This window comes from Lipotes vexillifer, unplaced genomic scaffold (assembly GCF_000442215.2).
Source record: "Lipotes vexillifer unplaced genomic scaffold, Lipotes_vexillifer_v1.1 scaffold837, whole genome shotgun sequence".
NCBI classification, from domain to species: Eukaryota; Metazoa; Chordata; class Mammalia; order Artiodactyla; family Lipotidae; genus Lipotes; species Lipotes vexillifer.
This window is the reverse complement of record NW_006775771.1, coordinates 1,172,232-1,187,172: the sequence shown is the minus strand read 5'-3', so window position 1 is coordinate 1,187,172 and position 14,941 is coordinate 1,172,232. Positions and strand designations below refer to the sequence as shown.

The 14,941-nt window shown below is 37.3% G+C and overlaps 1 protein-coding gene across 3 annotated transcripts in view; it reads left to right on the top strand.

Moving 5' to 3' along the window:
• The window catches only part of MON2 (MON2 regulator of endosome-to-Golgi trafficking), a 124,343-nt gene extending 110,378 nt beyond the window's left edge, over positions 1-13,965 (top strand). For all 3 annotated transcript variants that reach the window (XM_007450187.1, XM_007450188.1, XM_007450189.1), the window contains one exon: positions 13,802-13,965. In XM_007450187.1, the coding sequence (XP_007450249.1) occupies positions 13,802-13,965 (164 nt within the window). The remainder of the gene's footprint in view (positions 1-13,801) is intronic.
• Positions 13,966-14,941: the final 976 nt, after the last annotated feature.

The following is a 14,941-nucleotide window of genomic DNA, read 5'->3' as shown; positions in this document are numbered from 1 at the left end:
ATCCTGTTTCCTTTTTCTTTGGACATATGCCTAGAAGTGGAGTTGCTGGATCATATGGTAGTTCTATTTTTAATTTTTTGAGGAAACTCTATACAGTTTTTCATGGTGGTTGTACTAAATTACATTCCCATGCACAGGGCACAAGGCTTCCCTTTTCTCCACATCCTTGCTAACACTTAATATTTCTTATTTTTTTGATGACACCATTCAAACAGGTTTGAAGTGATACCTCCTTGTGGTTTATTATTATTTTATTTATTGAGGTACGATTGGTTTATAACATTATATGTTTCATGTGTACAACATTATATTTTTACTTGTGTATATACTACACTAGTGTGCTCACCACCAAAAGTTTAGTTTGTATCCATCAGGTGTCCCCCTTTATCCATTTCACCCTCCCCCATCTCCCTTCCCTTCTGGTAACCACTACTCTGTTCTCTTTATCTATGTGTTTGTTTTTATTTGGTTTGGTTTGTTTGTTTATTATTTTTTAAAAAAAATATTCTACATATGAGTGAAATCATACAGTATTTGTCTTTCTCCATCTGACTTATTTTGCTTAGCATAATACCCTCAAGTTCCACCATGCTGTTGCAAATGGCAAGATTTCCTTCTTTTTTATGGCTTAGTAGTTGTATCCCATTGTATATATATGTATATATGTGTGTGTGTGTATAGAGCATCATCTTTAGCCATTAATCCATTGATGTTTCCATTTCTTGGCTATTGTAAATAATGCTGTGATGAACATGGGATGCATGTATCTTTTCAGATTAGTATTTTCGTATTCTTCAGATAAATGCCCAGAAGTGTAACTGCTGGATCATATGGTAGTTCTAGTCTTAATTTTTTGAGGAACCTCCATACTGTTTTCCATAGTGGCTACACAAATTTACATTTTCACTGACATTGTATAAGGATTCCCTTTCCCCTCCACATCCTAATATTTGTTATTTTCTTGCCTTTTCAATAGTAGTCATTCTAATGGGCATGAGGTTATATTCCATTGTGGTTTTGATTTGCATCTCCCTAATGATTAGGCATGTTGAGAATCTTTTCATGTGCCTATGGCCATCTGTATGTCTTTTTTTTTTTAATAAATTTATTTTATTTATTTTTGGCTGCATTGGGTCTTCGTTGCTGCACGCAGGCTTTCTCTAGTTGCATCGAGCGGAGGCTGCTCTTCGTTGAGGTGCACAGGCTTCCACTGCAATGGCTTCTCTTGTTGCACAGCACAGGCTCTCGGTACACGGGCTTCAGTAGTTGCAGCATGCAGGCTCCGTAGTTGTAGCGCACGTGCTTAGTTGCTCTGCGGCATGTGGGATCTTCCTGGACCAGGGCTCAAACCCGTGTCTCCTGCATTGGCAGGCGGATTCTAAACCACTGTGCCACCAAGGAAGCCCCATCTGTATGTCTTTTTTGGAAAAATGTCTATTCAGATCCTCTGCCCATTTTTTAATAGAGTTGTTTGTTTTTTTGTTGTTGAATTGTATGAGTTCTTTATGTATTTTGGATATTAACCCCTTATCAGATATAATGACTTGCAAATATCTTCTTCCATTTGGTAAGTAATCGTTTCATTTTGTTGATAGTTTCCTTTACTGTGCAGAAGCTTTTTAGTTCGATACACTCTCATTTATTTATTTTTGCTTTTCTTACCCTTGCCTGGGGAGATATATCCAGAAAGATATTTCTAAGACCAGTGTGAATGAGTGTACTGCCTATGTTTTTGTCTAGGATTTTTATGGTTTCAGGTCTTACATTCAAGTCTTTAATCCATTTTGAGTTGATTTTTGTGTCTGGTGTAAGGTAAGTAATATAGTGGTCTAGTTTTATTCTTTTGCATCTGGCTGTCCAGTTCTCCCAACACCTTTTATTGAAGGCACTGTCCTTTCTCCATTGTATATTCTTTGTTCTTTTGATGTAAATTAATTTTCCATATATGTGTGGGTTTATTTCTAGGCTCTCAACTGAATTCCATTGATCTGTGTGTCTGTTTTGCTGGCAATACCAGGCTGTTTTGATTGCTACAGTTTTGTAGTATAATTTGAAAACAGTGTGATACCTACAGCTTTGTTCTTTTATTCTCAGGATTGCTTTGCTCTTCAGGGTCTTTTGTGGTTCCGTATAAATTTTAGGATTTTTTTGTTCTATTTCTGTGAAAAATATCATTGGGATTTTGATAGGGATTACATTGACTCTGTAGGTTGCTTTAGGTAATATGGACATTTTAACAATGTTAATTCTTCCAATCCATGAGTATGGAATATCTTTCTATTCCTTTGCATCTTCTTCAGTTTCTTTCACCAGTGTCTTATAGTTTTCAGTGTACAGGTTCTTTCACCTCCTTGGTTAAATTTATTCCTAGGTATTTTATTCTTTTTGCTGCGATTGTAAATGAGACTGTTTTCCTTATTTCTCTTTCTGATAGTTCGTTGCTAGTGTACAGAATACAACAGATTTGTGTATGTTGATTTCACACCCTGCAACTTTAATATATTCATTTATTATTCCTAACAGTTTTTTGGTGGAGTCTTTAGGAGTTTCTATATATAAAATCATGTCATCCAGAAATAGTGATAGTTTTATGTCTTCCTTTCCAATTTTGATGCCTTTTATTGGTTTCTCTTGCTTAATTGCTTTGGTTAGGACTTCCAATACCATGTGAGTAAGAGTAGTGAGAGTGGGCATTCTTGTCCTTTTCCTGATCTTAGAGAGATGGCTTTCAGTTTTTCACCACTGTGTATGATGTTAGCTGTGGGTTTGTCATACAGCTTTTATTATTGTTGAGGTACAGTCCTCTATATCCATTTTATTGAGAGTTTTTATTAGAAACATAGGTGTTGAATCTTGTCAAATGCTTTTCCTGTATCTGTTGAGATGATCATAAGGTTTTTATCCATTTTGTTAATGTGGTGTATCGTGTTGATTAATTTGCAGTTGAAATTAATTTGTATCTCTGGAATAAATCCCACTTAATCATTGTGTATGATCCTTTCAATGTATTGTTGAGTTCAGTTTGCTAATATTTTGTTGACAGTGTTTGCATTTATGTTCAACAGACATATTGGCTTGCAATTTTCTTTTTTCTTTGTTGTCCTTATTTGATTTTGGTATCGGGGTAATGGTGGCCTTGTAAAATGAGTTAGGAAGCATTCCCTCCCCTTCTATTTTTTGGAAGAATTTAGGAAGCATTAGTATTAAATTTTCTTTGAATGTTTGGTAGAATTCACCTGTGAAGCCATATGGTCCTGGAATTTTGTTTTTTTATGAGGTTTTTTATTACCGTTTCAGCCCCCTTGCTAGTTATCAGTCTATTCAGATTTCCTGTTTCTTCATGATTCAGTCTTGGAAGATTGTATGATTCTGAGAATTTATCCATTTCATCTATGTTGTCCATTTTGTTGGTATATAGCTGTTCACAGTATTCTCATAATATTTTCTATTTTTGTGGTATCTGTTGTTATTTCTCTCTCTTTTTTTTTTTTTTAAATTTTTTTGGCCATGCTGCATGGTATGCGGGATCTTAGTTCCCCAACCAGGGATCAGGCTCATGCCCCTGCAGTGGAAGCACAGAGTCTTAACCACTGGACCACCAGGGAAGTCCCTCTCCTCTTTTGTTTTTGATTTTATTCATCCAAGCCTTCTCTTTTTTACTCAGTGAGTCTAGCTAAAGGTTTCTGTTTTGTTGCTCTTTTTTAAGAAGCAGCTCTTAGTTTTATTGATCTTTGCTATTGTCTTTTTAGTCTCTATTTCAGTTATTTCTGCTCTGCTCTTTATTATTTCCTTTCTTCCACTGACTTTGGGCTTCATTTGTCCTTTTCTAGTTCCTTTAGGTGTAAGGTTAGATTTTTTGAGAATTTTCTTGTTTCTTGAGGCAGGCCTGTATTGCTATAAACTTGCCCATAAATACCACTTTTGCTGCATCCCATAGATTTTGGAATGTTGTACTTTTGTTTCCATTTGTCTTCAGGTGTTTTTAAAATTTATCCTTTGCTTTCTTCATTGACCCAATAGTTGTTCGGTAGCATGTTTCTTTAGTTTCCATATATTTGTGATTTTTCCAGCTTTCTTTTTGTAGTTGATTTCTAGTGTCATACCATTTGTGATCAGAAAAGATATTTGATATGGTTTCAGTCTTCTTAAATTTATTGAGACTTTTTTGTACCCCAATATATGGTCTGTCCTAAATAATGTTCCATGTGCACTTGAGAAGAATGTGTATTCTGGTGCATTTGGATGGCACGTTCTGTATAAATCTATCAAGCCCATCTGGTCTGATGTTTCTTTGAAGGCCACTATTTCTTTGTTGACTTTCAGTCTGAATGATCTATCCATTGCTGTAAGTGGGGTGTTAAAGTCACCTGCTATTACTGTGTTGCTGTCAGTTTCTCCCTTTAGATGTATTAATAATTGCTTTATATATTTTGGTGCTTTTATGTTAGGTACATACATATTAACTGTTAGGTACATATATATTAACTGTTATGTCTTCTTGATGAATTTTCCCCTTTATCGTTATATAATATTCATCTTTGTCTCTTGTTACCTTTTTTGGCTTGAAGTGTATTTTGTCTGATATGAGTATGGGTACATCCACTTTCTTTTGGCTGTCATGTGCTTGAAGTATCATCTTCCATCCCTTCATTTTGAGCCTGTGTTTGTCCTCAGAGCTGACATGAGTCTCCTGGAGGAAGCATGTACTCGGGCCTTATTTTTTAATCCATCCAACCAGTCTATGTCTTTTGATTGGTGAATTCAGTCCATTTACATTTAGGGTGATTATTGATGGATGAGGACTGAGTGCTGCCACTTTATCTTTTGTTTTCTGGTTGGTCTATATCTCCATTGTTTCTCTTTCCTTGTGTTTCTGCCAGTTTCATTTGTTGGGTTTTTTATGATGTTTTTCTCCTTTTTTATGTTTTGAATCTCTGCTCTAGATTTATATTTTGTGTTTACCTTGATGTTTATGACATGTCTCATAGATGAAATATTTCTTTTTCTGCTGATAGCATGTTATTTTTATTTGCCTGTACAGGTTCTGTCCTTTTCCTATTCCCCTTTTGTGTTTTTTGTTGTCTCAAATTATCCTTTTTTATGTTGTGATTTTGTTACTAAATTAAAATATAGTTATTTTTTACTGCTTTTTCCCCTTTAACCTTCATGCTATAATTAAATATTTAAAAGATTTTGTCTGTATTATCACCTTATTCAATGTTTTGTGTACTATTACCTTTTTGTTTCAAGTAGAAGAGCTCCTTTCAACATTTCTTGTAAGGCAGGTCTTTGTTGATGAACTCCCTCAGCTTGTTTGTCTGGGAAAGGCTTTATTTCTCCTTCATATTTAAAGGATAACTTTGCTGGATAGAGTATGCTTGGCTGATAGTTTTTAATCTTTCAACATTTTGAGTATGTCATTCCATTCTCTCCTGGCCCGTAGATTTTCTTATGAGAAATCTGCTGATAGCCTAATGAGTTACCTAATGGTAGATTACCATTCTTTTTTCCCTGGATGCTTTTAAAATTCTTTCTTTGTCATTGATTTTTCACAGTTTTAATATGTCTTGGAGAAGGTCTTTTTGCATTGAGGTAATTAGCTGTTCTCTTAGCTTCATGGACTTGTATATCCAGTTCCTTCCCCAGGTTTAGGAAGGTCTCAGCTATTATTTCTTTAAATAAACCCTCTGTCCTCTTCTCCTGGGATACTCATTATTCTGATGTTGCTTTTCCTAATAGAGTTGGATAGTTCTTATAGAATTTCTTCATTTTTTAAAAACCTTAGCTCTCTTTCCTCTTCTACTTGTATTGATTTCTTGATTTCTATCTTTGAGCTAGCTAATTCTCTCTTCCATATGGTCTGCTCTATTTCCCATATGTCCTTATGCATTCTTCATCTCATTTATTGAGTTCTTTGGCTCCAGAATTTCCATTTGGTTCCTTTACAGAGTTTCAGTTTCTTTGGTAATGTATTCCTCTGCTCATTAATATTATTCCTAAGCTCATCGAACTACCTTTCTGAGTTTTCTTGTAGCTTGTTGAATTTCTTTAGGACAGCTATTTTGAATTCTGTCAGTTAGACTGCAGTATTGTTTAATTTTAAGTTTGGTTTCTGGAGAACTTTCATTTTCTTTTGTGATACCATATTACTCTGGTTTTTCATGGTGCTTGATTAGTTGTTCCTCTCATATATTTGAAGTAACACACACCTCTTTTCTTTAGTAAGGCTTCTTTTTTATTTGACTCTAACAATTTAACATGTTAGTAATTAGAGGCCTTTCTTTTGTTTTTCAGTAGGTGGCACTATAGTACAAGTTTTTGGTTTCTCTTACCTGAGTTGCCTGTGGTTATATTTGAGAAATGGCACTTTCCATCCTCCACTGCCTCTGCTAGAGGTGTTGTCTGGTGCCCTTGTTGTCACTGCTTATGCTTTCAGGGTTGCTGGTACCTTGCTGCTGCCAGTGTTGCTGTTGTTACTGGTGTCGCTGCCTATGGCACTGAGATAGCAGGTGTGTCCACCATGTCTGGGATCTCCTGGATCCATGCTCCTGGGTCCAGTGCAGTGGGAACAGAGGGTGGTTGGGGTGAGGAGCTGAGGTCTTGGGTGCTTTTGCCACATCCAGGGTTATCAGTTTCATGGACGCTGCTGCTATGGGCAAAAGGGCCAGAGTCATATGTGCCTGCATGACTGGAGGGATAACATTGCAGGCCCTGTTGTTGCCTAGTTCCCTGTAGCCTTAGCCACTGCTGTGGCTGAGAAGCTGGAGTCATGTGCATCACCTCCCCTGCTGCTATCAGGTTTTCTGAGGCTGCAGGCTTAGCTGCTGTGGCTGGGGATCTAGGACTGCAGGCACCACCTCCACTGTTTCCCTGGTCCTGCCTCCTCTGTGTGTTTCAGCCCATCCACTCTTTTTTTTTTTGGCCACACTGCTTGTGGGATCTTAGTTCCCTGACCAGGGAGTGAACCCAGGCCCTTGGCATTGAGAGTGCGGAGTCCTAACCATTGCACCACCAGGGAATTCCTAGTCCATCCACTCTTATGTATAGTTGTACAGATGTGTGGAATTCTCTGGAATCCTGGTGTATTGGGCAGAGACACTTTTATTGAGTTATGGATGTTTTACTAGTTATAGATTGAAGGGAAGAGACAAAGGGAGCTTCTCACACTGCTATGATCCTGACTTCACAGTCTGGCTGGATTTTTTTTTAAACTAAATTGGTCTGAATATAGATAATTTATATTATATATATATATATATATATAAGATGTTGGGGTAGGAGTTTATTAATTAATTTTGCTGTGTTGGGTCTTCGTTTCTGTGCAAGGGCTTTCTCTAGTTGTGGCAAGTGGGGGCCACTCTTCATCATGGTGCGCGGGCCTCTCACTGTCACGGCCTCTCTTGTTGCGGAGCACAGGATCCAGATGCGCAGGCTCAGTAGTTGTGGCTCATGGGCCTAGTGGCCCTGCGGCATGTGGGATTCTCCCAGACCAGGGCTCGAACCCGTGTCCCCTGCATTAGTAGGCAGATTCTCAACCACTGCGCCACCAGGGAAACCCCAATATTTTATATATTTTTAATGTAGAACATGACTGACTTTTTTGGGTTGTAGGAGGCTTCTGCATTTGTAGTGATTATCATATAGATGTAAGAAACTTTGAATTATTTTTATAGCCTTTTCTCATTTGTTTCCTCTTTCTGTCACTCATTTCTATCCAATCCATTCTTACATTAATGCCAGAAATGATTTTTCCAAAAGTGCAGCTTTGGTCATTCATTTTTCCATCCTTGTAAAACAAAACAAAATAATCTTTTTCATTAACCATAACCTACCAAATACAAAGAGTACTACTGTCTGACTCCATTCTATTCATGCTTTATTTCCCACTAGACTTCATATATCCTACTCTCTCACCAAACTAAAATTCTTAGTCTATCCAAGTATTCCTAGTCCTTTGCTCATTCCATTCTCCTGCCCATATCCACCCTGTTCAGATATCACACCACTTTTAAGCCTTGTTTTTATTCCTTAAAGGTGAGCAATTTCTTTTTTTGGTGAACTTGTAGCTCTTTTATGTGTGCCTTTGTCTTAAAGCACTCTGTTTGTATTACAGTTATACATGTACATGACTCATGCCTCTTAAAGTGTAAACTTCTTGACAGGCTATTTGAACCGTGTTTTATTCTATTTTGAATCCTTTACAACACTGCTGCTCAAAGTGTGTGTGTGTGTGTGTGTGTGTGGTTTTTTTTTTTTTTTGGACCAGCTACTGGTCCAGGACAAGATAAAGAGCTGACATCAGAGTATAAGTCAATTGTGTCACTGAGCACACTGGTTCAGCTGACTTTTTATATAAGACTTTGTTATAGAAGGAAGTGTGTTTACTTACATTCTGGCACAAGCACCGTAGCAGATTGGTGCTTTAAGCAGCATTTGCGGAGCACAGGCTCCGGACGCGCAGGCTCAGTGGCCATGGCTCACGGGCGTAGCCGCTCCGCGGCATGTGGGATCTTCCCGGACCGGGGCACGAACCTGCATCCCCTGCATCGGCAGGCAGACTCTCAACCACTGCGCCACCAGGGAAGCCCAGCATTACTTTTAATAACCAAGAAAAAAGTAGGTTCCTAATAAATGCCTAATAAGTGAGTCCCAGCATATTTGTTCCTGTCAGTTGTTACACAATTAAATACATATTTTTCTGTTTTCAAAATTCACTGACTATTACTTTGGCCTAGAAAGCGTGAGTATTATACTGGATATTATGAGGCAGCAGACTTGTGTATACTTAACCCAAAAGAAGGGGTAGAATTTCTAAGAAAAATTCTGGAACAGTGTCCTTAATTTATCCCATTAAGTTCAAATTTGAGTTATCTTAATAAAATGTTCTGGTTGAATTTTCAGAGAGGGAGACCATGCATTGATTTCCTGGAGACCAGTAAAATCTTTATTAGATCACAGGATAGAGTTTGATTCTTAGAAATATATTATACTTAAGAAATAAACAGGAACTTCTCTATTTTTCATGTTATTGCTAGAGATGTATTAAATACAGCAAATGTATTTCAGTGCATAGTACTTGCATTATTATTTTTTATTTTTATGATCTTTAGTTAGCTGTCAAGAATGTAACCAGAATTTGTATAAAGGAAGAAAAGGGAAGGAAAAGGAAAACTTAGTAACCTGTTTTTTACAAAGTCAATGGGCCATGGGTAGGGCAGCCTAGTAATGATAGATGATCTAACTAAATTAATGTTAAAAATTGTTTGAGGGCTTCCCTGGTGGCGCAGTGGTTGAGAGTCCGCCTGCCGATGCAGGGGACACGGGTTCGTGCCCCGGTCCGGGAAGATCCCACATGTCGTGGAGCGGCTGGGCCCGTGAGCCATGGCCGCTGAGCCTGCGCGTCCGGAGCCTGTGCTCCGCCAACGGGAGAGGCCACAGCAGTGAGAGGCCCGCGTACCGCAAAAAAAAAAAAAAAATTGTTTGAGTTTGAATTGTACCTTTGGGGATATTAAGTGAAGATTTAAATTAAATGTAACCATAAATGATGATGATGATATAGTAACATATTAAAATGGTATGATAAGCTTCATTAAGAAATAGAAAAGAAGAAGACAACTTAGAGAAGTCCAGGCCTTCCCAGCAGAAATATGTTGGACATGCTTGTAGTCAGTCCAAAATTAATTCTAGGGGATGGCTACAAGGTTTGGAACCAGTGTTCACCCAACATTTGTTTAGAACATTTGTTATTTGTTTTAGGGTTTTCTAGTGGGAGAGGAGGCATTTGTTGGACTTATTTATCACCTTACTTGATCTTTAATTAAAAATTTGAATAGGTAGTAAACATATACATGGTTCAGAAATTCAAAAATATTGAAAGATGTACAGGGAACACTTTCCCCTGTTCTGTATCTGCCCAGCTCTTACATTACCATAGTCAACCATTTTTATTTGTTTGTGGATCCTTCCATAAGTTTATTATGTAAATACAAAATACATATGTAGTCGGCCCTTGAACAATGCAGGAGTTAGGGGTGCTGACCTTCCAAGCAGTTAGATGGTTCTTCTGTATCCGGGGTTCTACATCCTTGGATTCAGCCAACTGGGGATTGTGTAGCACTATAGTATTTACTGTGTATAAGCGGATCCACACAGTTCAGACCTGTGTTGTTCAAAAGTCAACTGTGCTCCAGTACGCCTCCAGTTTTCAACACGAATTAATATGCATAATAGCCCCATGTTTTACCTACTGTTCGGAACACTCTTCATTTTTTCCACTTCATAAAATGTCATGGAGATTCTTCCATATCAATACATACAGCTTTTTCATTGTTTTTGATAGTTAAGTCCAAAGTGCCCATGAAGATCTATGGTTAGTTTTTAAAACATTTTAATTCAAGAAATTTGAGTAGCTTCCCCTGAGTTTAAGATGTTATCTTAAATAATTTATTTTTGTATTTTCCTATAGTAAACCAAGAATAAGTTTGGTCAGTTGACTATCTGGGCCAATCTAGATAGCTTTCAATCTATGCAATCTTTTTTTTTTTCCCCAAATTCTTTTATTGCAGTAAAATACATGTAACAAAACTTACTATGGTAACCATTTTTTCAGTGGCATTAAATACATTCACAATGTTGACAACCATCACCACCAGCCATGTCCATAACTCTTTTCATTTTATAACTGAAACTCTGTACTTGTTAAACAGTAACTCCCCATTCCCCACTTCTCCTAGCCCCTGGTAATCACCATTCTACTTTTTCTTTTTTTTTTTTTTTTTTTGCGGTACGCGGGCCTCTCACTGTTGTGGCCTCTCCCATTGCGGAGCACAGGCTCCAGATGCGCAGGCTCAGCGGCCATGGTTCACGGGCCCAGCCGCTCCGCGGCATGTGGGATATTCCCGGACCAGGGCACGAACCCATGTCCCCTGCATCGGCAGGCAGACTCTCAACCATTGCGCCACCAGGGAAGCCCACCATTCTACTTTTTATCTCTATGATTGTAACTACTCTTAAGTAATTCATATAAGTTGAAACATACAGTATTTGCCTTTTTGTGACTGGCTTATTTCACTTAGCTAATGTTGTTAAGGTTCATCCATATTTTAGTATGTTGCAGTTTTCCTTCTTTTTTGAGGCCGAATAATATTCCATTGTGTGTATGTATATCTTTATATATCCTTTCATCCGTTGGTGGACACTTGGGTTACTTCCATGGTGTTAACTGTTGTGAATAATGCTGCTATGAACATGTGTGTACAGATATCTCTTTGAGATCCTGCTTTTAATTCCAGAAGTGGAATTGCTGGGTCATATGGTAAATTCTATTTTTTATTTTTTGAGGAATCACCATACTGTTTCCCACAGTGGCTGTACCATTTTACATTCCCCCCCAACAGTGAACAAGGGTTCTGTTTTCTTTACAGCCTCACCTACACTTGTTTTCTGTTTGTTTGTTGTTTTATAGTAACTATTCTATTAAGCATGAGGTGGTATCTCATCGCTGTTTTGATTTGCATTTTCCTAATGGTTAATGGTGTTGAGCATCTTTTCATGTGCTTTATTGACCATTTGTATATCTTCTTTGGAGAAATGTCTATTCAAGTCCTTTGCCCATTTTTGAATTATTTGTTTTTTCTTTTGTTCTTGAAGCCTCTTTGCACCTCTGTGATCAGAAGCAGCAGTTAGAGCACAGACCCCTGATATTTGGAGTATAGGGTCCTGTTTTCCCACCCTGGCCTCCCACAAGCTGCGTGCAAGCTGCTCCAGGAACACCTGCACAACTGCTTACCACATGGCTAGGAATAGAGGATGGGTAGCTGCTACTGTGCTAAGGGGTTAGATTGATGAAAATCAACTGCAATATACTATCCAGGTCTTCCTCTGGAAGTTGCAAGCCTTCAGTAGACTCCAGAGTTCCAAAATAGTTGCATCAAATTCTGCCAGTTCAGTTGTTGTCTAGGTGGGCAGACAGATTCTTGGTACTTACTACTTTGCCATTTCCCAGAATTCTCTCTATGTAACCTTTTGTTAAATGATTAGTGGAAAGCTTTATAGACAACAGCTGGAGCAGACTGTTTAAAACTACTTAGGCCATTGTTTTTTTTTAATATTTCTTTTTTGTTGTTGCTGTTAAGCAGCAAAATTCTTTTTACAAATGAAATCTGATGTGGATTTCCAACATACAAAACAGCTAAAAGCAGAGCAGCTCTGGCCTGACATTTCCTCCCTCACCAGTACCCGTCAACTCCACACCCCTTTTCTTCTTCCCACCTCCACTCTGAGGAAGCCCTTGTTGAGGTGAAGAAGAGATTAAATGAGCAGGTTAGCATTTCCCAAGATATGTACTAAGGAATGAATATTAATGATGAGGGATGTCAGTAGATATTGAATGGGGAAAAATTCCATAATCAAATTAATTTTGGAAACCTTGGATTGGATAAGAGTTAAACCTATTTTTTTTTTTTTTTTTTTTTTTTGCGGTACACGGGCCTCTCACTGTCGTGGCCTCTCCCGCTGCGGAGCACAGGCTCCGGACGCGCAGGCTGAGTGGCCATGGCTCACGGGCCCAGCTGCTCCGCGGCATGTGGGATCTTCCCAGACCGGGGCACGAACCCATGTCCCCTGCATCGGCAGGTGGACTCGCAACCACTGTGTCACCAGGGAAGCCCTAAACCTATTCTTTAACTATGAACCTGTGTGAATTATGAATCCCCCAAAAGGAAGATTATACGTACAACATTTGCCAAACTTATTTGACCATCAGATTTTTTTAAAGAAGTAACTTGAAGAACACTAGTTTGAGAACCTCATTTCTTTATTCTATAGTGAAAGTCAATATATGAGAAATTATATGACTTGTTCAGGGACACCCAGCACTAACTTATTTCAGAAAGGTTTTTAGACACTTAGTTGACACTCAGTAAATTGGAGTGAAAAACGGAACCAGAGCTCGTTTTGCATAGTATAGTGTTCTTTCTTTTATACTACACTGCCTCAGCAATTTGAGATTTGTTCTGCCAAGTGCCATATACATATACTTTCTAAGAAAGATCTGTCATCAGGTTTTATCGTGTATTGCACTCTCAACAATACGCACAGTACTTACAGGAAAATAGAACTGTAATATGTGATCTCAGAGTATAAGGAAATCACAAAGTAATTGTGATACAACACTTTTGTCCGTTCACCAAATAACATTTAACTATACTAGCTCTTCATAATAGTGATGAGGAAGGCAGAAATGTCCCTCCCCACTACAGCTTAAACCTAGTCAGATACATTAAAGATTAGCAAATAGTATAAGAGAAGAATGGACCTATGTGTGGTCATTTGAAGTTAAAATCAATATTGAGGACATTATTAGGAAAATTATTTAAGATATATATATATTTTTTAGCATATAACTACATAAAAAGTTGAATTGTTTTCTAATTGTTCTTGAAAAGTACACTTTCTTCTCTGGCTATTATATTGAAAATGACAAAGGTTTGAATTATTCTGAGTTGTTTTGTTAGCTTCCAAGACCTTCACATATTGAAATATCATTTTAAATGTACTTTGTCAAATTTGGTGGTATGGATGATTCTGCACACTGATCATATATTTTTTGCCTCATACCTTATTAAATATTGCAGGAAGTCTTCCAAAGTTTAAAGAAAGAAAAGGTACAAGCTTGTGGAATTTCCATGTTTTGGATTTTTTTTTTTTTTGCGTTGTGTTTAAAGGATTGTGTTTATGTTAACTGGATAATCTGCCATTTCAATCCACTCTTTTTTGAGGTTTTATACTTTTTGCATTACAGTTGATGGAAATACCTGGGCACAAGTAATTGCCTTATACCCAACTTTAGTAGAATGCATCACCTGCTCATCTTCAGAAGTCTGCTCTGCACTTAAAGAGGCACTAGTTCCTTTTAAGGATTTCATGCAACCACCAGCATCCAAAGTTCAAAATGGAGAATCTTGACCAGCTACAATAAATTTTAAGAAGAATGATATACAAAAATGTTTGCTCCTCGGTGAATTTTCTGTGAGAAGGACGTTTCTTACTACAAATAATTCTTGGCAGCTGTTGTTAGCCTCCTTTAAATTGTACTTACCTGAGTTAAGTAATTCATATTACAAGCTTACATGTCAACAAAGGTTCCTGAATGAGTAGCAGTGCAAGCCTTTAATAAATTAAACTGATGGGAGAGATAGTTAATACTACAACATACCTGCTACCATATCTTCAGTTGGTGATTTAAAAGTAAGCTTATGTACAGTTTGTGGTGTATGTGTTAATGATGTACTTTTTAAAAAGAAAGAAAAGATATTTCATTTTGTCAGATTTATTAGGCTGGTGTTTTTGCACCCTTTTTCTAGTACAAAATTGTACTAAAATTTTATGCAAGATGGTACTGTAACATTCCATATTGTCTATAACCAGCCTTTGTAAACAAAGGGAACTGATATAGTTGTGTGTATAATAAATGGTACAGTTCTGTATAAAATAGTTGCATTTATTATTTAAAATTTTAAAATATTGATAATGTTAAATGCTTGAAACTGTATTTATTATTAATACAAAATTGTTTGCTTACATTTTTACTTATAATTTGCCCTCTTAAGTGGCAGATATGCTTATCATATGACCATGCAGTTAGCTTAATGCTTATTTTAAATGCATTTACTAGTGACTATTAAACATCTGACCAGAAAGGTCATGAGAACACATCAGCAGATAGTTTATGATTTGCTGATATTGCAACTTTGAAGTATAGGTTATTATTAAAACTTAATATATTGAGATAAATTGTAGCACTATGGCTCCATCATACCTCATTTCTTTAAATATCTTTCCCAGATTTCACTTAAGTCTGTCTCTTTTTATATTTGCTGTCTGAATTTTAAAGACTATTTTATATTTCTACTGATCTTTTTTTTCCCCCACTGACTAACAA